At 49.9% G+C, this 26,214-nt stretch overlaps 10 protein-coding genes across 10 annotated transcripts; 5 read left to right on the top strand and 5 right to left on the bottom strand.

Annotated features, from left to right (window-relative positions):
• Positions 1 to 1,157: 1,157 nt before the first annotated feature.
• On the top strand, positions 1,158 to 3,035 carry BKA55DRAFT_123090 (mitochondrial carrier domain-containing protein). Its single transcript, XM_046184801.1, has 4 exons — positions 1,158 to 1,754; positions 1,815 to 2,219; positions 2,271 to 2,423; positions 2,478 to 3,035. Exons 1-4 carry the CDS (start codon positions 1,385 to 1,387, stop codon positions 2,699 to 2,701), a joined length of 1,152 nt encoding a protein of 383 aa, XP_046045420.1. The 5' UTR covers positions 1,158 to 1,384; the 3' UTR covers positions 2,702 to 3,035.
• Positions 3,036 to 3,347: 312 nt separating this feature from the next.
• Positions 3,348 to 3,607, bottom strand: BKA55DRAFT_694048 (uncharacterized protein; the record flags this gene model as incomplete). Its single annotated transcript, XM_046199990.1, has 2 exons — positions 3,348 to 3,458; positions 3,539 to 3,607. 2 exons carry the CDS (start codon positions 3,605 to 3,607, stop codon positions 3,348 to 3,350), a joined length of 180 nt encoding a protein of 59 aa, XP_046045419.1.
• A 448-nt stretch (positions 3,608 to 4,055) lies between these two features.
• On the bottom strand, positions 4,056 to 6,360 carry BKA55DRAFT_577785 (uncharacterized protein). Its single transcript, XM_046193635.1, has one exon. The coding sequence runs from the start codon at positions 6,231 to 6,233 to the stop codon at positions 4,380 to 4,382; it is 1,854 nt and encodes a 617-aa protein (XP_046045418.1). The 5' UTR covers positions 6,234 to 6,360; the 3' UTR covers positions 4,056 to 4,379.
• A 478-nt stretch (positions 6,361 to 6,838) lies between these two features.
• On the bottom strand, positions 6,839 to 9,253 carry BKA55DRAFT_520595 (cobalamin-independent synthase; the record flags this gene model as incomplete). Its single annotated transcript, XM_046188437.1, has 3 exons — positions 6,839 to 8,908; positions 8,968 to 9,125; positions 9,181 to 9,253. 3 exons carry the CDS (start codon positions 9,251 to 9,253, stop codon positions 6,839 to 6,841), a joined length of 2,301 nt encoding a protein of 766 aa, XP_046045417.1.
• Positions 9,254 to 11,023: 1,770 nt separating this feature from the next.
• Positions 11,024 to 14,189, top strand: BKA55DRAFT_520708 (uncharacterized protein; the record flags this gene model as incomplete). The annotated part of the gene is made up of 2 exons (XM_046188446.1): positions 11,024 to 12,431; positions 12,481 to 14,189. The coding sequence occupies 2 exons, from the start codon at positions 11,024 to 11,026 to the stop codon at positions 14,187 to 14,189; spliced, it is 3,117 nt and encodes a 1,038-aa protein (XP_046045416.1).
• A 446-nt stretch (positions 14,190 to 14,635) lies between these two features.
• Positions 14,636 to 16,551, bottom strand: BKA55DRAFT_597037 (major facilitator superfamily domain-containing protein; the record flags this gene model as incomplete). Its single annotated transcript, XM_046196021.1, has 4 exons — positions 14,636 to 15,670; positions 15,735 to 16,139; positions 16,219 to 16,421; positions 16,503 to 16,551. 4 exons carry the CDS (start codon positions 16,549 to 16,551, stop codon positions 14,636 to 14,638), a joined length of 1,692 nt encoding a protein of 563 aa, XP_046045415.1.
• Positions 16,552 to 17,406: 855 nt separating this feature from the next.
• On the bottom strand, positions 17,407 to 18,173 carry BKA55DRAFT_577774 (Prefoldin subunit-domain-containing protein). The gene is made up of 4 exons (XM_046193634.1): positions 18,039 to 18,173; positions 17,857 to 17,985; positions 17,712 to 17,779; positions 17,407 to 17,653 (listed from the first exon to the last, which is right to left on the bottom strand). Exons 1-4 carry the CDS (start codon positions 18,063 to 18,065, stop codon positions 17,461 to 17,463), a joined length of 417 nt encoding a protein of 138 aa, XP_046045414.1. The 5' UTR covers positions 18,066 to 18,173; the 3' UTR covers positions 17,407 to 17,460.
• A 148-nt stretch (positions 18,174 to 18,321) lies between these two features.
• BKA55DRAFT_577770 (uncharacterized protein) lies at positions 18,322 to 19,169 on the top strand. Its single transcript, XM_046193633.1, has 4 exons — positions 18,322 to 18,470; positions 18,525 to 18,556; positions 18,614 to 18,695; positions 18,748 to 19,169. The coding sequence occupies exons 1-4, from the start codon at positions 18,375 to 18,377 to the stop codon at positions 18,772 to 18,774; spliced, it is 237 nt and encodes a 78-aa protein (XP_046045413.1). The 5' UTR covers positions 18,322 to 18,374; the 3' UTR covers positions 18,775 to 19,169.
• Positions 19,170 to 19,329: 160 nt separating this feature from the next.
• On the top strand, positions 19,330 to 21,432 carry BKA55DRAFT_577765 (uncharacterized protein). Its single transcript, XM_046193632.1, has 5 exons — positions 19,330 to 19,749; positions 19,810 to 19,837; positions 19,903 to 20,407; positions 20,462 to 20,838; positions 20,889 to 21,432. The coding sequence occupies exons 1-5, from the start codon at positions 19,592 to 19,594 to the stop codon at positions 21,081 to 21,083; spliced, it is 1,263 nt and encodes a 420-aa protein (XP_046045412.1). The 5' UTR covers positions 19,330 to 19,591; the 3' UTR covers positions 21,084 to 21,432.
• An 883-nt stretch (positions 21,433 to 22,315) lies between these two features.
• On the top strand, positions 22,316 to 25,808 carry BKA55DRAFT_122920 (Hsp70 protein-domain-containing protein). The gene has a single exon (XM_046184800.1). The coding sequence runs from the start codon at positions 22,495 to 22,497 to the stop codon at positions 25,516 to 25,518; it is 3,024 nt and encodes a 1,007-aa protein (XP_046045411.1). The 5' UTR covers positions 22,316 to 22,494; the 3' UTR covers positions 25,519 to 25,808.
• The last annotated feature ends 406 nt before the right edge of the window (positions 25,809 to 26,214 follow it).

Genomic DNA, 26,214 nt, shown 5'->3' with positions numbered 1-26,214 from the left:
GATGATGCATGATAGCCGAAAGTCTCAACGGCTGAATGCATCGAGAGGCGTCGATCTTGGGAGTTTTGAGGTCCTGGTGCTGGTGGTCGTTTGTGAAGCACAACAATGGAGCGGCCAAGGAGAGGTCCTTTCGTTCTGAGGTTAACGCGGTTGTCCAACCCCAAATTATCTTACTATGATTGCGGGGTGAGGATTTACAGTGGTCGTTATTGGGCGAAGGCTAGTAAACGGTTACATCTAACTTATCCGGACATTGAAGTCCGCTTAATGACATGGATATCGGGTCATGATTTGGCGTTGAGACTTTAGCTGTGTTATTGTATCCGCGGAAATGGGGCGACGGATGATATCTCGGCTAAGGAGTCAACAGTGAGAGTAGTCAAGTCTTAATATCGTAAGAAATCAAGTTGAAATTGGTGAAAAGAAGTAGTTGTAGTATCAAAGTCAGGTTAAGGTATTTCCCCCAAAAAACATGTGATGAACGGTCGGCAGATGATGCACCCACTGAGATACAGCAGCTCGTAGGGAACGGGAAGGATCAATTACAGGGCGCGGAAGCTCTAAACGGTCTTCGAAAAGGTCCCATCGGGGGGGAACCAGGAACCAAAGAAAGAGGTTGGATTGTGCCTTTGGCGTTTGCTCGGTCAAACCCCGCGACCTTGAAACTTGGGTGGGCTGTTCCTTCCCGTCCGAGGGGTTGTTTGGTTTGGAAAGGAAGTTTGACACCGAAGAAAAGTAGCAAGTCCGGGAGGCAGGGCAGGCATGACCCGTTCTCTCCCCCGCCTGCGCCTACCGTCCTCCATTACCACTTCCATCCCAAGATCTACCTTGCCTACCTTACGAATTAGTCTATCTAATACGTACCATAAGGTAAGGTCAGTACCTGCTGCCCATACTAAATCAATCTCCACCTTTGGTCACAGACCTTAATCCTCCAACTCTCCTCTTCTTATATTTTCCCATTAATTGATCTTTTGTGTAAAGGAACTGCCATCATCAGCATCGTCGCTTCCGTTGTCGTCGCCGTCCTCTGCCGAGGGCACCCGGACGCCCGAGCCCGTGCAGAGACATAAGTGAAGAGCCGCCCACCACCGATATCCCGACGCCGCTCCGCCCCCGACCTCCGATCTGGGTCCTCTAAATCCACCAGATTATCTTTTTCCATCCGTCGTCTCTGTACCTGTACTCGACTCTCCCGGTGCCTCACGTCTGAATGGACCCTACGGCTGCTCTCGATAGGCCGTGTTTCGACCGCGCCTCCAAATAAAGCTATACCTTGACTATATCTATATTCTACCTCTTGGGCTTCGCACGCCCGTATCATTCCGTCGGTGCTCCGGTTTGAGGTCCAGTCGCTCTCTATCCCGGAGAGCGGGAGAAAGCAATGACCACTGGAGCTAAATTGGCCCACCAAGATGTCACAGGCCATCAATCGCAACTGTCGTCACTATCTCCAGCAACAACTTCTGCCATCAGCATGCCTCTCGGCGCTGGAGGGCGACGCGATGGCGAGACCACGGCTATGACTGCAACGGGTGCCGCCGTCTCTGCAGTACCAAAGAATAACCCTTCCAACCGCTTTGTTAAACGATACCGAACCGAGATCGCAGCTAGCTCTTCCAGCGTATTCTCTACCCTCGCCGCTTTCCCACTCGATAGCGTCAAGACGCGCATGCAAACCTACCACTACAATGGATTCCTCGACTGTGTTCGCAAAACATATCATGCTGAGAAGCTCGGTGGCTTCTTTCGAGGTATGTTGCAGCCAATTGACAGGATGTGGTCGATCACAATTGACTAATCCGACATTGTAGGCGTCACAGCACCGATGGCAAGCATAACGCTTGTCCGTACCGTCTCCTTTTCGATCTACCAGCGTGCCAAATACTCTTACTCGGCCTGGGTTAAACGCAACTTCGGGTTTGATATCATTGGCCATGTAAACCGGCATGGCACATATCCGAATCTCTACTCTGTCGCATGCTTTGGCGCTGCTGGCGCGACCGCTGGCTCTTGTATAACCTTTCTCGCCTGTCCCTTCGAGCTCACTAAGCTCAGTGCGCAAGTCTCTGTACTGCTCGCTGAACGCGGTTCGACCAATAAAGGTAGTCACGCTGTGGCAGCTAGCTACCAAAATAAGGGCACTTTGCGGACAATGGCCAATATCATAAAACATCGTGGTGTTTTTGGTCTATATACTGGCCTGAAGCTTCATCTTCGTGAGTGGCTCCTTGAAACCTGTTGTTTTGGTACCGACTAACAATGTGCAGTCCGTGACACGTTGGGCACGGCTATCTATTTTATGGTGTATGAAAGTGGGAAACAAATCGGAAACACATTGGCTGGCGATCATCCCAACAGTAACAAGGTGGCTGTCGTTGCCGCTGGTGGCATGTGTGGTTTAGTATCGTGGGCGATGATCTGTAAGTCAAGCTGCACCCGATATTGCAACTCTTAATCTTACTTGCAATGGACAGACCCTATTGATTCAGCCAAGAGCATTTATCAGCGAAACTCATTACTCTATTCGAAGGGGGAAAAGGTCGAGCCTGCGCCAAAGATCGAATTCTTTAAGCGACACATGTACCGTGGCCTAGGAGTTTCTATGAGTCGGTCATGTGTTGTGAATGCCATATTTTTCTCGTCATTCGAGTTTGTCAAAAAACACATTCATCAAATGGACGATGAGAATCGAACTTGAACAGAATCTGCCCAATTGCCTGTTGGTGGAATAAGCAGGAATATCAGGTGGCCAAGTGATTATTGGGAAAGGTATCTGGCGATTTTGGATGGTTGATAACCGGGAAACAAAGGCAGAAGCATGCATGCATTACGAAAGGGCGTTATTGGGACTTAGTAATTTATCTCCAACTATCTCATCTGGGTAGTTGTTCAGAGGTGGATGGTGATATGAATACCTCGAAACAGAAGACTGAAGCCTGAAAAGGACAGAAGATTACAGTAACACCAAGTTGGCTGTCCTCATGAATAAGAAATTTACTCATTTTATATGACTATAGTCACATTCTGCTGAGCCACTGACATTCAGCCTGCCGGCGAGTTGGATCTTATACAGAGCACATATGAAAGCCTCAGTAGTCTCAAAATCTTTATAGACTTGGTTTGGGACAGAATTGAGCATCGCAGTACCTCACAAGAATCATCACGAGAAAAGAAGTTATGAGAGGGGACGTGTTTACTGCATCTGGTTCATCAAATTGTTGTCGTTGAGTGATAAAGTAACCTCGATGGGTCACTTCCTATAGACAAGAACCATTCCCTTTCATTTCTTCATGACTAGATCCTATCTTCATTGATACCTCCGATCGTCATCCATATCGAACATCTCATTTCTTCTGTTCTCCCTGTTCCTTGGCCTCCTTAGCCGCCTCGTTGATGTTCTTGTCTCCGGCCGCCTGAGCTCGAACGGCAAAGTCGGGGTCGTTGCCATCGTTGGCCTATTTTCATGAGTGTTAGTATATCTTGGTAGACTGTGACATGAATGTATCGTATGAGTGGACTGATGGGCAAGACTTACTGCACCGGCTTGGATGCGGGCCGCAGCCTCCTTGGTCATGGGGATAATGACTTTCTCGTCGCCAGGCATGATGGATGATAGATAGTGTAGTGTAGTTGTGTGTAGATCAGAGTAGAGTGTGTGAGTTGTTGTTGATGAGAAGGAAAGATATCCAGGGGTGTGAAGGTCTGGAGGTATTTATACTTTTCCATAAGACCTCTTCTTCTCTCTGTTTGATGTGTATTCTTGGTTCGATCTTCATGTTTGTTTGTTCTCGCTTCTTATTGCTCTTTTCTGATCATGACGCTGTCGACTGTCTGCTATAGTTGTGGTTTGATCAAGCATATAGCAAGCAATAGCAGCCAAACAAAACATGCTATGCTGGACCTACAATTGACTCACTAGATCGCGAGAAAGGACCGATGTTTCATGCCAATTCATCGGTCCAACGGCATGGGAGGCAGATGACAGAAGAAATGTGTTTGAACTCTCAGGGATTGAAGACAAAGCATCATCATTGATGACAGAAGCAAGCAAATGAATGCACAAATTGTTGATTTATGCTGGCTGCAATGTAGCAATAAACATGCTTCCAACATATGTTCCATTGCAAGCAGAAGCAAGTAGTCTACCATCATGATCCTAGCTACTATTACCCTGATGTCCATAATATGATTACCAGAACGCCATGCTTAATCAAGGCGGGCATCTTAACCCACCGCCTGTAACTTCACCTCCCCGAGCAACCAATATCGAATGTAAGCCAGCCAGGGTCGTTCATAGACCAGATGTAAGTCATACAACGCCAAAAATGCAAGCATCAAGCCACCATCCTCGCCGAGTCCCAACAAGCCAACAGTCTTTACTCCTTACGCAAACACTTCAGCAAAGGCGCAATCCTGGACTTTTTGCTCAATCCAACTCGATAGACGGGCTTGTTGATGATTGCTGACAGTCCCTTGGAGGGTGTTGAGCTTCTGCTTGTAATCGCTGGTTTCTCTGGTTTCTCCTCCTTCTCTTCTGTTGCAACATCTGATAGTTTGGACGCCGCGTCATCATCCAAACTAGAGACAGATTTGGCCATGATGTTTGGGTCGGATTCCTTGAGGATAGGACTTTCTCGGCTGTTGCTTTTGACTGAAGGTTCCACTTCGCTCTCCTCTGCTAGCTCATCTTTGCTTTCCGACTTCTCAATAGCTATCTTGGCCTTTTTCTCTGGCCGCACAGCATCTTCAGATAGTGAAGCATCGTTGGTAGACGCTGATGGATCGATATTTGGACTCTCCTCCTTTGTTTCCGTTTGGTCTGATTTTCGTGGCCTCCCACGCTTCTTGGATTTTGCGACAGGCGTGACAACTTCTGACTGGAGCGAAGGTGCTTCTATCACGGTTGCGAGCTCTTCGACAGCCTTCTTCTTCGGCCGACCTCTTGATCTCTTTGTCTTTGCCACCTTTTCAGGCTCATAATTATCAAACGCTTCTTCTTGCATGACTGGAAGCTCCGGTTGTTCTGGTTGCTGCTCATGTGTAATCTCATTATTTGCGGGCTCGGTTGAGTCACCATTCCTTGTTTGTTCTAGTTGTCTCGTTGCCTTTTGTTTGGGAGGCGAATCGATGGCGGAGATGACGTCAGGAGATGAATCCCATCTATTTCCAGTGGCTTGCCCAATTGTTGCTCTGTTTGGATCCATCACACTTGAAGGCGGAGGAGGAGCAGTACTCATGAGATAATGAGCATGGCTTCTGGGGGTGTTGATGTTTGTTGCATCTCCGCTTGAAGCAAGATTGATTTCGAACTGGCGGACCGGGGGGAGTTGGTGATTCTGGCTGTCACTAGAAGGCAATTGCACACTCTCGTACTCCAGCTTTTTGGCATCAGTAAGCGGGTTTGTGGTGATGAAGAAAGAATCATCTTGATTGACTGGTAATGTTGGCGGGAGCATGCTTGGTGTTGGCGCTGGCTGGGACTCATGGTATTCTCCTTCATTTTCATGACTGAAAGGGATAGCAACCAAGTCAACATCGTTGGAACCTTGGAAAGAAGGCTCTGGATGGTTGACCTTCCTACGCTTCTTGCCTGAAGGTGAAGCATCTGATCGCCCAGACTTAGAGCTTGGGACCTTTCCCACCTTATCCGACTCTGGCGCGTGATGCGAGTCAGAGGTAGAGTCAGAGTGAGCCTTTGAACTCTTGACTTTGAGCTTTATCTTAGGCCTAACAGGACGCTCATCAGGTGAACTCGGTACATCCCACATATCGTCCATAACAGCCATGGGTGCCTTTCTTCTGCCTGGTGTTGAGGCCTGAGTCCATTCATCTGGCCCGTTTCCGTTGGTCTGTCCTCTTTTTGTTGTTTGTTCTCTTGCAGATGGTATTGAAGAAGGTTCAATAAGTCCCGTTACAGTTCTTTTGAAAGGTGCTGGCGCTGTCATCTCAGAGCTTGAGACTGAATGTTGATCCTGATCATGTGATCTGGCCGTCGGTTCTGGAACGTAACCACGCGCTGCATCATTCTGCTCATTGTAAATATTTTGAAAGAATGACGGGTTTGTTGATGTCGTCGCACGGCTTACACCTCCAGAAGAATCATTCGCAGCTTCAGTCTGAGCTTCAATTTCGGCTGGTCCAAATGAGAATGGTGCCTGTATATTTGGAGGCGGAGAAAAGCTGCCATCCTCGTCTTCGTCGTCAGAATCAAGTATTACAATCGGAGGCATCCTAATAAGTAGTGACGCATCGCGTCACAGGTCACATGTGAAGTATGGATCCTCAATGTGGAAGAAGTTAAGCATGAATTGATATCGTCGCTTGAAAGGCAAGGATAACAAAGAAGCGCGTTGTGACGTGGGGCTTGGTAGCTCATCCACGCGTGGGCACGTGATGAATTTCAACCACATCAAGATGCAAAACACCATGACAAGCAGTTACTGCTCCGACGTTGGGAGACATCATTCACAATACACAGATACTCATATGGGTCATATCACAATCAATCACAGGGATTATAGAGAGAAAAAAGGTTCATCATCATCATGAAAAATAGGTCAATTTGTTGATTTTAGACCCTCATCTGCTCCCAATCGGGAGGGTATATGCAAATGTTGAATGCTCGCCAAACCAGCCGTACCCAGATCCTAATCCACAGGTTAACTTTTAGGATTTTACCACAAACATATCTGGTCCCTTTTTTTAGGCCAGTCCCAAACGCCGATGTTGAAATCGTAGCTGTTTTGAAGAACAGCCTCCACAAAAATGCTATTAACACAATCCTCATACGCCTTCATCACCGTCATCAACCTCTTATACAATTATGGGTTGGCATTTATTTGGCGTACTTGGCACGGAAGTACTTGGCGGCGTTAACCATGTTGGCAAGCGCCTCCTTGGTCTCCTTCCACTGACGGGTCTTGAGACCACAGTCAGGGTCGATCCAAAGCTGCTCGGGCTTAAGGAACTGAAGCATCTCCTCGATGCGGTCCTTAATCTCCTGCTCGCTGGGGACGCGGGGAGAGTGGATGTCGTAGACACCGGGTCCGATGTGGCGGGGGTACTCAGAGTCGACGAAGACTCGGAGGAGCTTGGCATCAGACTTGCTGTTCTCAATGGACAGAACGTCGGCATCGAGGGCAGCGATGGCGTGGAAGAAGTCCTGGAACTCAGAGTAACAGAAGTGAGAGTGAATCTGAGTAGCGTCCTCAACACCGGCGGTGGAGAGGCGGAAAGCCTGGACGGCCCACTTGAGGTAGGCATCACGCTCCTCGCCGGAGCGGAGGGGAAGACCCTCACGGAGAGCGGGCTCATCGACCTGGATGACGTCGATGCCGGCCTTCTCAAGGTCGACGACCTCGTCACGGAGGGCAAGAGCAAGCTGCTCAGCCTGGACGGACTGGTGGACGTCGTCACGAGGGAAAGACCATCGAAGGCAGGTGACGGGGCCAGTAAGCATACCCTTCATGGGCTTCTTGGAGACCGAGACAGCGTACTTGGACTCCTTGACGGTCATGGGCTGGGGTCGAGAGATGTCACCGACGATGATGGGAGGTCGGACGCATCGAGAACCATAGGACTGAACCCAGGCGTGTGTGGTGAAAGCATAACCCTGGAATCGCTCACCGAAGAACTGAACCATGTCGTTACGCTCAGGCTCACCGTGGACGAAGACATCGAGGTCGAGCTCCTCCTGGATCTTGATGTTCTCCTCAATCTCCTTCTCAATGAAGCGGTCGTACTCCTCAGCGGTGATCTCACCCTTGGTGAACTTGTTTCGCTGAACTCGGATCTCCTTGGTCTGGGGGAAAGATCCGATGGTGGTGGTGGGGAAGAGGGGAAGGTTCAGCTTCTTCTGCTGCTGGCTGATACGGGTAGTGAACTCGCTCTTACGCTCGTAGTCCTTCTGGGTGACCTTGGACTGGCGCTCCTTGACCTGGGGGTCGTTGGTTCGGGGGGAGTCGGCACGAGCCTTGATGGACTTGGCATTAGCCTCAAGCTGTTCGCGGACGGAGGCAGGACCCTCAGTGACGGCCTTGGCAATGAGAGCAATCTCAGAAGCCTTCTCAGTAGCGAAAGAGAACCAGTCGGCAATCTCGGGGTCCAGTTTCTTCTCGCTGGCAAGAGTGTGAGGGGTGTGGAGGAGAGAGCTGGAGGTGGCAGCAATGACACGGTCCTTGCCGAGCTTCTGGATAGCGGTCTCAACAGTCTCGATAGCACGCTTCAGGTTGGTCTTCCAGATGTTGCGGCCGTCGACGACACCGGCAGAGAGGATGGTGTTGGAGCCGATAGCACCGAGAACCTTTTCGAGTTGCTCGGGGTTACGGACAAGGTCGATGTGGACACCATAGACGTCCTTGGGGAGGAGGTCAAGGTTGTGGACGATGTCACCGAAGTAGGTGGTGAAGACGATCTTGGGGATCTTGTCACCAAGGCTGGCGAACTTCTCATAGGCGGGCTTGAAGGCAGCCTTGGTCTTCTGGGGAAGGTCGAAGACAAGGACAGGCTCGTCAATCTGAACAGTCTCGGCACCAGCCTCCTTCAGCTGGGTGAGGATCTGCTCATAGACGGGGAGGAGCTTCTCAAGAAGGTCGATGGGCTCGACAGACTGGCCACGGTCGGCCTTGCCGAGGTGGAGGAAGGAAACGGGACCAACGAGGACGGGGCGGGTGTTGATGCCAGCCTCCTTAGCCTCCTTGAACTCAGCAACAGCCTTGGGGCTGTCAGTGAGCTTGAAGGTCTGGTTGTCCTGGAGGGTAGGCTTGACGTAGTGGTAGTTGGAGTCGAACCACTTGACCATCTCCAGAGAGGGAACATCGACACCCTCCTTCTGGTGACCACGGCCCATGGCGAAGTACTGGTCGATGGGGTCAAGGCCATCCTTGGTGTATCGCTCGGGAACGGCCTAAGGGATGTGGGTCAGCAAATGTTGTTCTATGACTCGAAGGTGAGGGAGATACATACACCGAAGTCCTGGATCTGGTGAAGGACCTGGTCGTAGAGGGCGAAGTCGTTGCTGGGAATGATGTCGACACCGGCATCCTGCTGGATCTTCCAGTGAGCAAGACGGAGGCGCTTGGCCTCAGCGAGGAGGTCGGACTGGGAGATCTTTCCACCCCAGTCTAAAGTTTGGTTAGTCGATGATGACACGAGTCAAGGATTTTGCAGGAGACTGACAAGCTTCGGTGGCCTTCTTCAGGTCACGGTTAACACCCATGCGGGGGAAACCGAGGATAGCGGACTGAACCATCTTGACGGTTGATTCAACTGCTTCTTCTGATTCTTGATTTGGGTATAACTGTTGTTGTCAAGTTAGTCTTTTATTTTGAATTTTTGGTTGAGAGCACGGTGCAGGCGGGGGTGGCAGCGGGGAGAGGGGCGGAGGAAATCGAGCAGGGCTGGCTGGACTGGAGGGAGGGGAGCTGGCGGGGAGTTGAGAAAGGCGGAAGAGTGAAGAGCTTCACGTACAAAGTGGTTAAGAGCCCTTGTCTGTGCCAAATTGGATCAATTGAGAGATCCTTTTCGAGATAGAGCAAAGGGCAAGAGTGAGATGAAGAAGAAAGGAAAGAGGAAGAGAAGAAAAGTTGGGAGTCGAGAGTAGAAGAGTGTTTTGAGCTTGCTCAGACGAAAAATCAGAGGGGACCAACCAAACCAGGCCGAAAGCGGGGGAGGGGTAAAAGAGTGGTCGAGGAAAGCTACGCCGCTGATTTGATTGGCACTGGAGCACTCGAAGCATCCTTACCTTTCGTTTACCCACTTCACCGATAAGTGTAGGTGTAGGAGTAGCTTGCCTGCCACTGACTGCCACTGACTGCCACTGCTACAACTCAGAACCTCTAACAACATCCACCTCGAATCTCACGTATTCGTACCTAGCCTATGAGGTGGTTGGTTGATCGGAGGAGGCGGTTGCCGGAGTGGATTTTCAGGGCCCTTTACACGGCTCACGGGCTGTCGGTGGGCGCTAATGGAGGGGCAGTTTGCAGCAGCTCTGCAGCTTGTGGCAGGGGGTATTCACCGTTCTCGCAGGGCACAATGGGGCTAGTACGCCTCAATGAATCTTTGCTCGGCTCCCGAATTGCGTGCTTGAATGTCAATCACCTCATCAACCAATTTTCTCTTCTCTCAGGAGCTACAACGGAGCAAAGGAAGCAGGAAGAAGTGCTGAGGCCAATTTCTACTTCGCCGCAGATCGGCCTTTGGCGCCGTTTTGCAACCCACTTTGTTGAGAAGATCGACCACTCGTATCCTCCAACAGGAGGACGTGTCCTAATTTTTCGTTCAACGATGTCGAGGTCTATTTACTCAAGGTTTGCAACGGCCTATCGTACTGGAGACCGACCACGTGCTTTAGCGTTGTCTTGTTGTGATGTTGTAGCAGCTGCGCTTACACCGGAAATTTTCGGAGTTTAGAGGATTTGGACTACGTATGACAAGCCAAGGTGCATCAAGGAGAGGTGCCGAAGCCTTCATACGTATTCAAACAGATGAAGTCACTAGAAAAGTGAATAACTGCTCTGCAATAAAACTTAATCTATACTGCCAACTTACTCGACTCATAACAGGGAAAATACCTAACAATCAGGTGCAGCTCTAGGTTAGGTAACCTGTTTCTAATCCAGAGAAATCTTATCACACTCATGCTCAAACAACACAAATCAGTGACAATGTCGATTGAGAGAGTCAGAACAGCATGATGGAAGGTCGCGTTCTTCTCGGCAGGTGACAGTATGGATCAAGTGGTCCTTACGTAGCTCTCAAGGCTGGCCTCGTGGTGAGTGCATTGCACCTTCCAATGAGCAAGGTGTAGGTAGGCTGATAGGAAGGAACCGATGTGGAAGTCGCGATGGCTTCAACCAAAGGTTATCAGGCTTCTACCTGAACTCACCAGGAAGAAGTTTTCCTGTTTCTCCAACACTCTTGGTTTTGGACGACCCTCATGACTTCTTTCTTTTGGTGACCCTTCACTGCTTTTTGGTCGTTTCTTGGAAGAATACCCCTATCATTCAAGGCCTCGTCAATGCCTTCCTTTAACCCTTCAAGTCTCCTTTGCTGTTGCAAGTTCCCAAAGCGCCGTAAGCAGAATTCGAAATCCACTACAAACGATGCAGCTCTCCAGCCAATCCCTGCTCTGCCCCCTCCTACTGAGGAAGAACATCAAGAATCCGTTAAGAAGAATCGACAGTCCCTCATAGGCTTGCCGGACACGGCTTGGGCAATGCCAGTACGCAATAGTTCTTTCGAGAGCGGCTCTATCATACGTCAGCATGTGGATGACGACGATTCTGATTCGGATCAAGATCGAGCACAATCAACAAAGAAGCCCAGCACTGCCTTTGATACTGTGCGCAATAAGCTCATTCGTAGCATCTCACATAACAACAATAGCGATCACCCATCTCATGTCTCCATTGGGAACAGTGAAGAGGAGATTGCACGCAGAGCCGAATTGAAGCGCATCATGCACCAAAGGATTCAGGATGAGCTCAAGTCAGATGAGTCAGATGATCACATTGAGAGTAAACCCACGAACAGCATCCGATGTATGGCTTCAGTCGTTGATGTGACCTTACCTAATTCTGGACCCCGAGATGCTATTGAATTCGGCGTTAGCAAGTCTTCTTCTCGCAATGGACAATCTGCTCAAATCGACTCAGATCAGGCCGACCAGGATACTTGTCGAAACAGTCGAGTTTCCCAACAAGGTGCAAACAGGTCAGAAAGCGCATCTTCACGGACGTCAGAGTTCATTAACGGCGATAATGATTGGAGAAAAGATGACATGCATTCAAGTCCCTCTCCTCCTTACCCCCGAAGGCACGTTTCAGCGAGCGAAGACGTTGACTTCACACATTCTCAGAAGTCTTTCCAGCTGTCCAACGGCGCTGGGCGTCTCGACCGTATTCTGGGACCAGATAGCAGTTTCAACAGCCGCCACGCTTCTTCGGGAGATGGGCACTCTGCTCTTGGCGTATGGCTCATAGCCCAGGGCCTCCGCTCAAGAGACAACTCAACCCTTTTCCTTGACGAAGAAGACGAACTAGCACCCACTGAAGAAACTAAGCTAACTGATCAAAACACTTATTTATTGAGTCAGGAGGAGGGGGACCAGACCCAAGAGCTTCGAGAGACGTCAGCAAATGCAAATCCGCATATACCCCTTGAAACAACTATTATTAACACACCCAATACGGGGAAAACCTACTCTCGGTCTAATTTAAATGTACACAATGATCGCCACGAAATATCAGGCTTATCCGGAGAGCCGCCATGGGGTCCTACTGTAACAGCCCTTCTCAATTCATTTACCGACCACACCTCTTCAAGTGACCCATCAAAGTCACAGCCTAGTCCAATGCGATCTCAGCAGAATCTTTACAAACTTGACCCCAAGGACCTGGAGAGTATGGAGCTATCTCCGTTCAAATGTAAATGATTTCTTACTACCACTTTTTGACTGACTAACATGATGAGAAGGGCGAACCCATACTTCTTCTCAAGACCAAGAAAATGCCAACGACCAGAACTCCAAGAGTTTGAATATCAGCGTTTCCCAGACAAGATCTCATTCCTATGAAAACATTCTCAATATTGAATTTCCAGTGCAGGTTCCACAAGACACGACCTCCTTAGCTCAATCAGAATCTGCCAGCTTCCTTCAACGTGAGGCTGAGCTCGGGTCCATCAGGCGACGTTTCAGTGAAGCATTGGCACTGAGGAAACCAGAAAAAATAGTGGTTACACGATTCCGTGAGGAGTTCTCCGAATCTTCGCTGTCACCAGCTGCCCAAAAGTCTTTCAGAAGCAAAATCCAGCTGGCAATTCCGAGTCACCTTAGGGCGAAATCTGAGGGCATTGACCTCCGACACCAAGAGGGCACCTCTGGCCTACCCAAGGGGCAAAATTACCTGCTTGTCCCTGTGGAAAGATTGGGAGGGCACGAAAGAGAAGCGAGTGACAGGTTAAAGGGTCGTTCGAATTTGAGCATTCGACCTCACATGAGTCGACTGCCAACCGAGGAGTATCAGAAGCCAATATTAGAGCGCCGAGAGAGCGCAACAGACCTGTGGCAACGGGCCATCAGACTTGAAGCTGAGGGAAGACACAGCAGCAGTATTCATTTAAGTACACCAAGGCCAGACCAAAGAAGTCAGGCCTCCAACAGGTCACTAAACGAGATAGGAGCAGCTAGAAATAGCGCCAGAAGTGTCTCGGACACGAGACGAGAGGTCTCTCAGCTAACTCCCACAACGGATGAGCTGTCTTCGCCGGGTAACTCAAAGTGGCTCATTGAGCGCTGGGTTGCCACAATGCGACCCAGGATAGGGGAATCAGCAGGAGATATGAGGTCAGCACGACTCACGGGACCTCCAAAGTCTTGGTCCAGATTCCCGTCCCATAATAGAGAGGAAAGAAACAAGAATGCGACAGATAGAGACCGAGTGCACCCCAGAGATTTTGCGGTCAAACATATGACATCTGAAGGCCAGATTAGATGGGCTACAGATGTGCCCATTGGTGAGGCAAAGCAGCGTGCACGTACTCTGCCACGGACCTTTTCAACCAAATTTGGTGACTTGGCCAAGTCAAAGATGGGACGGGTTATCTCATCCAAAGGTATACGACACCGTGTAAGTCAAGATCATTTCACAAGACATGCTGCCTTAAGTTCAGCTCGTATGGAATACCCCGAAATGGGGATTCGACCTTCAGAATCTGGATACACCGAGCTTCAAGCACTGGGAAGAGAGATCAGCAACATGAAGGGGGAGCCTTACCGGCAGATCCCGGAGAGGGAGCTATCGAAGCCACAGTCTTCCAGGAGCTTGGGCGATAGAGTTGTTGCTTTAATGCACGAAGCTATTGGGCAACGACACTCGAAATATGACGACGCTACCGAAGTCGCCGAGTGCACAACAGTTCCTCTTACCCCAAGCGTGGTCAGGGAGAGCATTGCCGCAACAGATGTATTCGTCACGCCGAGGAGCCGATTTTCGAATGACGCCATGGATGGAGAAGCAAAGAATGGAACAGAAGCGGATTCCAATAAGGTGAAAGACCAGAAGACACAAGTGACGCTACCTGAGAGTGCCGGCGACGCTCCCCCGAGCAACTTCTCAACCAATATCAAAGACGTTGGATCCCACCACACACAACTTTCGACGGCCGAAAAGGGCTCGACTTAACTGCAACAGTCTGTTTAAAGGAAATTAATTTATTACCACGGCTATATTGGCCGGCAAGCACACTTGTGAAAATGCTAGATATCCTAGGAAGGGGAGGACATGACAAGCACCATGTACTTGTGAAGGAGACCGCACAAGGGAATTTTATTCATTCTGTCTTTTTAGCCTTCTGTAAGTAATAAGCTTTACGTATGCTATCTCTAATACCAGAGTGTCATTATTCTGCTCCCCTGTCAATAGGTCGTGTTTCTTGGTTCATTGGTAGACTTTTGTGCGCCATGACCAAGCCTTCCTGTGTATCCTGTTATGCTGCAATCCGATCAAACATGGGTGGAGTGATGACCACCGGTTGCACCTAGCATAGGGGAGTATCGGTACCAAGGCAGCAAGAAGGAAGCCGGCGTTGTGTGACACTCGCATTGCATCCAAAGGAGGCCGTGCCGTAATTAAACGACTTCCTTCTCTTTCTCCTTTTCTTCGCTTCTTAGCTCATAACGCTCCTTTCTAGCTCTCGCTTCCTCCTCTTTCCGCTGCATTTCCTCCTTTCGCTCACGTAGCGCAATGCAGAACTTTGAGCGAGATCGGATACTGGGACCCTTCCAGATGAAAATAAACGGAATGAAACACATGAGTGCACTGAGACCACCAAGAAGAGAGCATGCACCATTAATGTGGAGTTGACGGAACATGGGGTTTGTGGCAAGTGGTAGCACAACAGCAAAGAGAGAGCGTGTCGTGGAGGATGCAGCATTCGCAGAGGCAGCAAAGATCTCATATGCATCTGTGAGGTAGTTGAGTATGGCCATGAAAATCAGCATGAAGCCCATTCCAAACAAGACACCAGCAAGCATAGGGGCTGCGAAGGAAATCTCTGCACGGGCAGACCAGCCGAGCCAGAAAAGGGAGACGACGAAGAGCGGACCACCGAGACAGGCTAGAGGTAGACGACGATACTCTTCGCGTTGAACCCAGGGAGCATTACGCTCCGTAGCACGAGCAAGTGTGTTATCCCATGTCCAGAAGATGGGAAGCGTCAGAGCTGCACCACCAAATATTGGAAGATATGCGAGGCCAGTAACACCGGGTGAAAGGCCATAGACGTCTTGGAAGATAATTGGGAATGCCTGGAAAGACATGTAGAAGATGGAGTAGACAAGGGCGAGATAGGCGCAAGAGGTTGTCACGATGGGCTCAGATATGATCATGCGAAGAGGGCGAGTCAGAACCACAGTGAGGAGCTGTCTTAGATCTGTTGTCTCGAGGTCTCGAGGGGCAATGGCACGAGATGAAGGATCCTGCTTGCGGAGTTTTCGAGCGCGGCGTGAGAGGAGAATTGGGCCGTATGTCTCGGGGAGAAAGATGATGAGGACGAGTGTAGTGCCTGCGATGATGAGAGCAATCCAGAAGACCCAGCGCCAACCAATATTAGGACCAGCGAAGCCAGATAGGATGGGAGATAGGATGGGACCACCAGTAGTACACTATTGCAAGGTCAGCTTATACCACACATACAGGAATTTGTGAAGATGATTGATATATACTCACCACCATGAAAATAGCAAACGCTCTGCCTCTTGTTCGCGGATCATTATACACATCTGCCAGGATACCAGCCACGATGGCGATAGGTGAACTAGCAAAAGCTCCACAGAAGAAGCGGAAGATCAAAAGAGCAGGCCAAGTCGGAGCCAGAGCACACGCCATAGTGAAGATGGTGAAGAGGCAGAAGGTGGCCAGACTTAGATCCCTTCGTCCATAGTGTTCGCTAAGAGGGCCCCAGACAACCGGGCCTAATACATAGCCGATAAGGTAAACAGAGATGGGTAAGACGCTTTGTTCTTCTGAGGTGATGCCGAAGTCTTTGGTTATATCAGGGATGGCCATACTTGGAAGGGCAGAGCCCATGGTAGAGTTGATGACGAGAACGGATGTACATAGTACAACTATTTTCTTTTTGGTCTATTACAAAGGTCTATGGTTAATAGGGCAATTCTGTTGTGAAGAAACGAAAGCAGGCTGAAGGACATACATCTGACCAATTGACTGGATTCTCAGGATCGTCAACTTCCCAAGTGACGAGGACTTCATTTGTGCGGCTCCGTGTCCGAGAACGGATGTTGTGAAGGGCGCCAAGACCTCGGTCCGCTGCCTCTTCTTCATACCGGGATTGGGCTTCGATTTCGTCGAGATGATGTATGTGATCTGAGAATGAGCTGCTTCTTCTCCGTCCACCTAGGAAATTGTGAGCTTGGGTTCACTCCAGAATACAATACTTCGGTATTGGGAAATATAATAACATTGGTAATAACTTACGGTATGGTGACGGTTCCCGTGTAGTCTCACTGGATTCACTTGCAGTCATGGTTTCTTGGCGTATGGAGACACTGAAGCTATTCACATGAGAAAGCAATCAATCGGAAGAGTTAAACAGCAGTAGCAGCTATATTCATATGATGTTGAAAAGAAGAGAACTAACAATACGGACAAGCACACGAAGTGGATAGGTTCTGCGTGCACTCTTCTCCCCCATGACACTTCAAAATGGCCGATACGGTGGGTTTGCATATCCATTGGCTAAGTGGCTACGCCCTCCCTCTTCTTCATCTCATTTGGGTTGCTACAGTAAGGCGTAATCCAATCCATGGAGGCATCTGTGTGGCAATTCCCCATAACTACCACAACAGGAGATCCGGAGCCGGGCTTCAAATATGGGGCACTCGTGGGTAAAAGGTGGGATTCGCGGCGCCGATGATGGAGGCGGCGGATGTGGCCCATGAGCTTGAGGAGCTATCTGCGGGAGCGTCTTCCGCAGGTGAGGGGAGGTCGTAGGGCGTCATGAGAGCCTTTGTTATCATTCCCGGGAGCAGTTTCAAGGGTACTACAGCTCAATTGTCGATAGCCTGAAGAGTTGGTCCCGCATTAGCTTGAATCAACTCAAAGAGCGAGCGAATCGGTGTTGTTTGGTCATCAAAGTTGGGATTGCTCGAAGTGGTTCTTGGTGACCGATAAACCGGGAATAGCAACCGGAGACAAGACCAAGGAGGTGAGCCCTTCCATCGACATGCAAGTTGCTGACCCGGCTCTCGATACCGAGTGCGTGACCGGTGACCCCCAATGGCATTACAAATAAAGTTGCCCACAAACGTTATGATGTGCAGAAGAATTGCTGCATTCACGAAACACTGGGTAAGAATTCTTCCGGCTGAATCGGTGTGGCTTTTTTTTTTTTTTTTGGTTTCTTGGGGGGTTATCAGGCTTCGATTTTCTTTGTTCAAGTCTCTAGGTTGATCTGCTTTCCGAATCTGGCATATAGCTCGACCTTGAGCTTGGTCATCTCCTCGCGGATGGATGATAGCTTCTCCTCCAACGATGTTGACTCTTCCTCAAGCTTCTCTGTTGCTTCCTCCAGCATCTCCTGAGCCTGCTCTACCGAGACATGGAAAAAGGCATCGCCGATCTTGTATCTGTGTCGAAGTCAGCCTATGATGTTTTCTCGACTCAGGGGGTATTTCGAGTTCGTACTGGATCTTTTCGTCCTCGTCGGCGAGTTCAAGTTCGGTGGACAAATCGTCGAGCTCTTCCTTTTCCTTCTATATAGTAATATTGAATCAGTCGGTGTTCAGCAAGCCTCTTGAAGCATGTCGAGGTTTGGTTATCGTAGACGTACGGTTTTTGTGTTCAGCTCCTCCTCCAAAACGATTTCTCGCTGGTGTAGGCGACTGAATCTGTTGATCTTGTCCTGGTCCTCACGTCGAACCTCAACCTCGTCGGCTGCCTCCTCGTCCGCCTTTGAAAGCTAGAGGGCTGTCAGATATACTGGGGTCATACTTGGTATCATGGACAGCTTACCATACGACGTTGTACTAATGAAGCCATGGTAAGAGACTGAAGATGCTATTGCTATTGTACAGATCTCAAGCTTGAGCCTTGCGCACAATCAATCCCAATCCAAAGGTGGGTTACAGTGCGTGTTTTCAGTCGTTGAACTGGCACTGTACACCCCTCACAGGAGAGGCAGGGGCTTCGATTTGAGGGTGTGAAGCTCAAGGTACGTACTGTAGGCTTCTCGGGCGCTGCCGATTGGCTTATTCCCGAAGTTTAGGTCAGTGAGGTCAGAGTAGCAACAGTAGAACACGCATTGTCAACACTGCAAACTAACAAAACAACAACCACCTCTCATCGACCATGGCGCTCGGAAAGAAACCATACCCCAAAGCGACGGTCAAGAAGATCATTAAGGCTCATTCAAACCACAATTTAAAGAAAAATGCCGATGTTACTGTGCGTTTGGATAGCCTCATGGTCGCAATTGATGCTAATGTTTACTTGTCTTAGATCTTCCTCGACTACGTCCTATTCATGGAAACGTACGAACCCGACGAATGCCTCTATACCACGACGATTTAAACTAACTAAATTAAAAGTCTTATCAAAGAAGCGGCGATCCATTCGAAACAGTCCGGCGAACGAGGTCTCTCTGCGAGGAGTGTCAAGAAGGTGACGAGAGTATGTTTTGTGAAGCATCGTCTCTCTGCATCTGCTGATCCGTGCTGCTTAGGATACCTTGACCAAATTCAAGGGTTGAACGAAACAAAAATCTGCGATAAGCAATAAAATCCACCAAACTTAGAACGTTGTTGTGATCATCAAAAGCCGAGCCGCCATTGAGAGCTATACAGACATAGACGCGACGTCCGACATGATACGGCAGTATCGTATGCACGGAAACTATTGCAGGCTGGGGAAGAAAGGCTCTGTATAATAACCCCTGACGAATTCCGCGACTGGGAAGAGGACATCGCCCACCTCACCTAACCTCAGCTGAATGCGACGATTGGGTGGGGCTTTTTCTTGTCATGACGATGATGCAGGCCAACGAGAGAACACTCCGTCTCTTCAAACAATACATAGATTAGGACAATCAATGGATGAGCCTTCATAAAAAGACTATATATACCCAGCCTAAATATCATCATAAAGTGAACCCATTTTTGAACATAATTGTATAAAGCAATTGGCAGCCCCGTATTCTTGACCAGAAACAATGACAGTGTCAATGCAGGGGGTTGCCTGGGCACTTTGAGGTTAGTGCTGGCACTGGCTGGCACAGACGGGCAAAGCTTCGTCGCTGTGTACCACAACTCGGACTTCTCCTCTCCTTCTCCTTCTCCAGCTCAGCTACCTTACCTTACTCTTCTCCACCAACTGCTTCTCCCAAACTCAACTCTTCTCTCTCCTCCAAAACATTCTAAACGCATCACTAGCATTCAGCATTTTCAAATTCTTAGACCTTCAACGAACCATCGCCTCTATAAGCCTGTCGCACACATCGCTGACAGTGCCATAACGTCTCCGCGCAAACTCTCTACCACTAAATCACACGATCTCTGCATCCTACCGCGATGGCTGCTCAAGCTGTTCAGCCTTCCAAGTCCGCGAAGAAGAAGGCCGCCAAGGCCCTCGAGCGAACCGAATCCCCTGCGCCTAGCGTTGCCTCTGCCACTGCCGATAAGAACAGCGATGACAGCTTCGAGAGCCCATACATCAAGGAGATCCAAAAGTAAGTTTTTGGAACCTGAGTTACATATACAAAGACGGTAGAATGCTAACGGCGATAAAGGAACATCCGAAATGTCAACAAGAAGATCGTACGTGCCTTTTTGCACTGTTGCCGCCCAACTGTCGATCGTCGTCATACTGACTTTACCGTTAGACCAACGCTTCCAAGACCGACTCCCTCCTGAGCCAGAACCCCGGCAAGTCGCTCGATGAATTGGTCGAATCTCGAATCATCAACAACGACCAGAAGGCCCAGATCCTTAAGAAGCCCGCTCTGCAGGCCCAGCTTGCGCAATACGAGGAGCAGCTTGTGCAATACCAAAAGGTTGACGAGCAGTACCGCACACGTGCCGCCAGTGACAAGGCAGAATGGGAGAAGAACTTGGAGAAGGCCAAGGCCGATGCTGTTGCAGAGGCTAAGGCTGAGTCTACCAAGGCTCTCCATGACAACCTCCTCGTCCTCTCACAATTCCTGCGACTTGCTGCCTACCGCCGCGAGGAAGCTCAGGACCCCGACTCTGATGAGAGCCAAGCTATTGAGGGTGTACTTCTTGCTATCTACTCTGGCGACGAGAATGCTGTCCAGTCTATGCTAAAGCTTGTCAACGGCTCTGAGGATCAGATTTTCAGCGTGCCTGGCGAGCAGCTACAGACCTCCTGTGAGTATCCCAATCCAACCTCAATTCAGACTTGCCTCTTCTAACAATGCTCAGTCTCTAAGGTAAAGGCCCTCGCTCAAGAGTACAAGACTCATTTTGATGAGTCCCAGCCTGCTGAGGGTGACGCCGAGCACGTTAAGGATGTTGCTACCGATCCTACTATTGCGCACGCTGCCGCTACCGAGATTGAGGCTGGCGACACCGCCGCTCCTGCTGTCACTGAGCCCTCTTCTACCTCCAACGGCCTGGCCAACGCCAGTGTTGCTGATGACGCTGCTAATGCCGTCGCCGAAAGCCATTGGGACACGAGTAACGATCTGTCTGCTTCGCAGGAGTGGGTCGATGTGAAGCCTGCTGAGGCTGTTGAGGCAGATGCTGCTGCTCCCACTCGCGTTGCCAACACCCACTCCTGGGCTGATGACCACCCGGAGGTAGGTTGACTATTTACTCCATATTATACGATCAGATGCTAACAAATCAGACCACTGCCCCCGCTGATCCCAACGACGGATTCCACCAGGTGCAGCGAAAGGGTCCCCGTAACGATGGCGGCAACCACCGAGGTCGCGGACGAGGCGAGCACCGTGGTCGAGGTGGTTTCCGCGGTGATGGTCGTGGGCGTGGCCGCGGTCGTGGTGGTGCTGGTCGAGGCGGACGACGCAGCGACGAGTCTTAAGCACCTCCAAACATGGCATGCGGTAAACACACAAACTTACGAATCTCCTTTTATCTCCCGGAGGCAAATGTACATCATGAGATGACGGCGTTTACAAGTCAAGATTTCTATCTAGGGGGAATAGCCAGGGGACGGACGGTGGACTTGAGGACTTTGCATTTTGGGGTTTTGATGATTTTGGGACTCGGATATACATCTGGCCACGGTGTCGGTTGGAGTTCTCTATACCTTTGTAACAAAATAGGCCTTCCGGGGATTGGGCAGTAGGTAAACAATGTGAATGGATACCCGCCAAATGTGTTTGATGTGTGATACATGCTTCAAAGTCGTGTGAAGATTGTAGATTGAGCCATTGAGTTATAGTATGGTTCGAAAGGCTATCATGAAGATCGGAACCACGTAATATGTCAAGAGTATCTTGTCATTATATGATCCTGGACATGTTACGCTGCCTCATGATAAGGCTGAGAGTCGAAGCTAGAGCTTGAGAGTGTGCCGTCATATGGTTGACAGGGGTCTTGGAGAGTGTGGGGAGCTCAAAGTGCTATGTCATTGGTAGATTAATTGACCACATTTTGCGAACTGAAGAAGAAGAGCAAAGGCCACGTGCATTGATTCTTATGATGAGGCCATAAATGAAACAGCATTGAATAGTTTTTTCCGGTGGACCTGACTCAAGGCAACCAAGCACCAAGAAACATATCTTGTTCGCATAGCAGTTAGAGAAAAGTTCATACGTCTAGATAACCGTATGATCTCTACATCAAAGTTCAACTCTTATCCCCAAATCATACTATGCAATTGTAAATCGAGTCAGTATGATCATGAAATTACCCAAGATGGTATACCTCCACCCCATCATAAGTTATAGCCTAATTACCAAACATCATGAACTTCTGAGACCAAATAGGCCACTTGTCACTATTCGGTCGGTAGTTGGGGAATCCTGGGGCTTTGATGTGTCAAGCGAACTCGATGCTAGAGCGAAGCCTTGACTCGAATGTTCCACTGTAAACTCTTATCGCTCCAATAATTTTGAGTTTTCTCTTATCTGTCTCTCAGCCTTGCATTAGAACTAACGTCACCGCCGCTATTGTACCTATTGTTAGCTGTCCTCTTTCCATGAGTGGCTGGACGCTTCCACTAACTTAGCTTCTAACAGCCATCGTGGCTTCTTGCTCCCCCATTGGAAGAGGTCTCCATTCTGGCCACATCGTCCTATCTTCTCTCTCTCTTCTTTAACTTATATATACAAAGAAAAGAGTTTCTCCGGGCTTTTTATTTTCCTGCCCATAGACGTTATCGTCTTTTCGCTCTCTTTCTCAAGAGGCAACGCTCCTCATTGATAAAAAGACATACTCTCTTCGAATTGGTGTGCGCAACTGAGCGCACCCCCACCAAAACCACCATCATGGCATCTCGAGTCTCGCCGCTCATGACGCTTTTGGCGACAATCTTCCTCTTCGCCACAAATGTTTTCGCAATTTCAGCTGTTTTGGGTGTCGACCTTGGTACCGAGTACATCAAGGCCACGCTTGTCAAGCCTGGAATTCCTTTAGAGATTGTCCTAACAAAGGACTCCCGACGAAAAGAAACCTCCGCCGTTGTCTTTAAGCCCTCCAGAAATGGACCTCAGAAGGGCGAATACCCTGAGAGGGCCTATGGTGCCGACGCCATGGCTCTCGCCTCTCGATTCCCTAGCGACGTCTACCCGAACCTCAAGACTATCCTCGGCCTGACCACTCAAGATTCTGTGGTTCAGGAGTACGCTGCCCGACACCCCGCGCTGCAATTGCAGTCCCATCCTACACGAGGCACCGCCGCTTTCAAGAGCAAGTCTTTCACTGATGATGTCGAAGCCTGGATGGTCGAGGAGCTGCTCGCTATGGAGCTGCAGAGCATCCAGAAGAACGCTGAGGTGGCCGCTGGAGATGGAACCACCGTCCGCTCCATTGTCCTGACTGTTCCTCCTTTCTACACCGCCGATGAGAAGCGGGCTCTTCAGACTGCTGCTGAGCTTGCTGGTCTTAAGGTTCTGGGACTTCTCAGCGATGGTCTCGCCGTTGGTTTGAACTACGCTACTACCCGAGAGTTCCCCAACGTCAGCAACGGATCTAAGCCCGAGTACAACATCATTTTCGACATGGGTGCTGGCTCCACCAAGGCTACTATCTTAAAGTTCCAAGGCCGATCTATTAAGGATATTGGCAAGTTTAACAAGACTGTTCAGGAGGTCCATGTCCTTGGCGCTGGTTGGGACCGCACTCTTGGTGGTGACTCCCTGAACTACCTCATTCTGGATGACATGGTCAAGCAATTCGTCGAGTCCAAGGCCGCTCAGAGGGCTTCCGTCGCTGCTGAGAGCGTCAAGTCCCACGGCCGCGCCATTGCGAAGCTCGCCAACCAAGTCGAGAAGGTTCGCCATGTCTTGAGTGCCAACCAGAACACTGGAGCCAGCTTCGAGGGCTTGTACGAGGACATCGACTTCCGATACAAGATTACCCGCACTCAGTTCGAGGAGATGGCTGCTGAGCATGCTGAGAGAATCACTGTTGTTATCAACGACGCCCTGAAGGCCGCTAACCTTGACGTCATTGACATCGACTCTATCATCCTCCACGGTGGTGCTTCTCGCACTCCTTTCGTCCAGAAGGTCCTTGAGAAGGTCTCTGGCTCTCCTGAGAAGATTCGATCTAACGTCAACTCTGATGAGGCCGCCGTTTTCGGTGCCGGCTTCCGCGCTGCTGAGCTCAGCCCTAGCTTCCGTGTCAAGGAGATCCGAATTGCTGAGGGTGGTTTCTACCCCTCTGGTGTGAAGTGGGAGACCAAGGAGGGTAAGACTCAGCACCAGCGACTCTGGTCTGCTGTCTCCCCTCAAGGCGCTGCCCCTAAGGAGCTTACATTCACCAACGAGAAGGACTTCACTGCTACTTTCTACCAGCAAATTGGCTCTGACGAGAAGGATGTTAAGACTCTGAATACCAAGAACTTGACTGCCACCATCGCTGCTATCAAGCAAAAGTACCCCTCTTGCGTTGAGTCCGAGGTTCGCTTCAAGCTCGGTGTCAAGCTCAGCGGCGAGAATGGTGAGGTCGAGATTGCCAAGGCTGCTGTCGAGTGCGAGGCCGAGGTCAAAGAAGGTCTTGTGGATGGTGTCAAGAACCTGTTTGGTTTTGGCAAGAAGGATCAGAAGCCTCTCAAGGATGGTGAAGGCTCTGAGGAAGAGATGAAGGATGACAAGTCTTCTTCTTCCACTGCCTCTTCCGAGTCTTCTACTGCTTCAGGAGCCGACTCTGCCGCTTCTGGAAGCACCGAGGAGGTCAAGCCTGAGGCCAAGAAGCGAGAGATTGTTGGTATCCCTGTTGAGATCACCATTGAGAACCGCGGTATTCCTGCCCTTACACCGGCCGAGATTTCCAAGTCTAAGGACCGTCTCAAGGCCTTTGCTGCCTCTGACAAGGCGCGCCTACAGCGAGAGGAGGCTCTCAACCAGCTTGAGGCATTCACATACAAGATTAGGGATCTCCTTGAGGGTGATGCCTTCATTGCGGCTTCTACCGAGAAGGAGAGGGCCAAGTTGGCCGAACTTGCCAGTGAGACAAGTGACTGGCTCTACGCTGATGGTGCAGAGGCTACCAAGGATGTTCTCAAGTCCAAGCTCAAGGTTCTCAAGGACCTGGTCACACCCATTCAGAAGAGGGTTGAAGAGACTGAGAAGCGACCTGAATATACTACTGCATTAAAGCAGACTCTGGAAAACACTCAGGGATTCGTTGACAAGATCAAGGGGCAGATTGCCGAGCATGAGAGCTGGCACAAATCTGCCTCTGAGTCCGCCTCTGCATCTTCATCAATTGAGTCTTCCAGCACAGAGGTTGCGGGAGAGAAGGCCACTGGTGACTTTGACGGACTTGAAGACGAAGATCCTGCGGTCGCGGAGGCCCGCAAGATGGAGCAAGTCATTAGGGAGAAGGGACCTATCCCTCCTCTGTACACATTGGAGGATCTCAAGGAAGTCATTGATCTTCACAAGGCCACGCTAGACTGGTTGAATGATCTCGAGGCCAGGCAATCTAAGCTTGCTGCCACTGCCGATCCTGTGCTTCTCATCAAGGACCTCAAGGCCAAGCGTGACAAGCTCGAGAAAGTCAGCGTTGAGGCCGCCCTCAAGGGTGCCAGAAAGGTGGAGGAGAAGAACCGACAAGCTAAGAAGGCCGCCAAGGAGGCTAAGAAGAAGAGCAAGAAGAGCAAGACAGCAAGCGGAGAGGCATCACAGGAGACAGTGCAGCTTAACGCCGAGGACTTCATGAAGGACGGCGAGATCGATAAGGAGCAGCTCGAGAAGTTGCTCAACGATATGAAGAAGGAGAACGAGAAGAATGAGAAGAGCAAGAAGAGCGAGGGAGAGAAGAAGCAGACTCATGACGAGCTATAGACGATGGCGTATTGACTTTTGATCTTGGCTTTCTTGTAACGAAAAAGAAGGTAGAGCTGGTTGTTGTTGATACGCATCTTGATTGATTGATACCGGGTCAGATGATGAACGATAGAATATCTGACTCTGACTATACTTACCATATGAAGTAGAATACCATGAAGAGGGACATATGAATTTCTCACCAATGATTGATGAACGGGGAGCAAATGTGAGATGTTTAGTGAAGTGTATGCGGGTATGTCGGTCCTGTTCCACGGGCCGTATCGCTTAGATACATTGGTCAACGGGTCCGCGAGTAACGAAGCATTATATCGTGTCCTTTCCTGTCTCTACCCGTTCCACGTCCATGTCTACCTACCTAGTATCGTTACCCATCCTCATGGCCTCGTGAGCCAATCTCATGACCTATCTCGAGTACAGGTCCCATAACTGTCTTTCCAAGATGAATCTTCAACGTGCGTCGATTGTTGCTACCAGAGACGTGGATTGGATATCGTGCATTGTTACGTCGCAGTTGCAGGTTCCCGTGTTTGTCCCTGGAGCTGTAGGCGAGAAAAACGACCCGATTACAAGAGGTTGTGTAATGGTCGGCGCGAGGTGATGGGCTTGTCTATGAGGAGTGGTTTTGGGTGGTACAGAGCGTGGCCGAGGACCTAGATATGGAGTTTGGTGATATAGGGGTCTCGGCCTATA

This window comes from Fusarium redolens, assembly GCF_020744475.1.
Source record: "Fusarium redolens strain MPI-CAGE-AT-0023 chromosome Unknown BKA55scaffold_15, whole genome shotgun sequence".
Lineage (NCBI taxonomy): Eukaryota > Fungi > Ascomycota > Sordariomycetes > Hypocreales > Nectriaceae > Fusarium > Fusarium redolens.
This window is presented reverse-complemented; position numbering and strand designations above follow the sequence as displayed.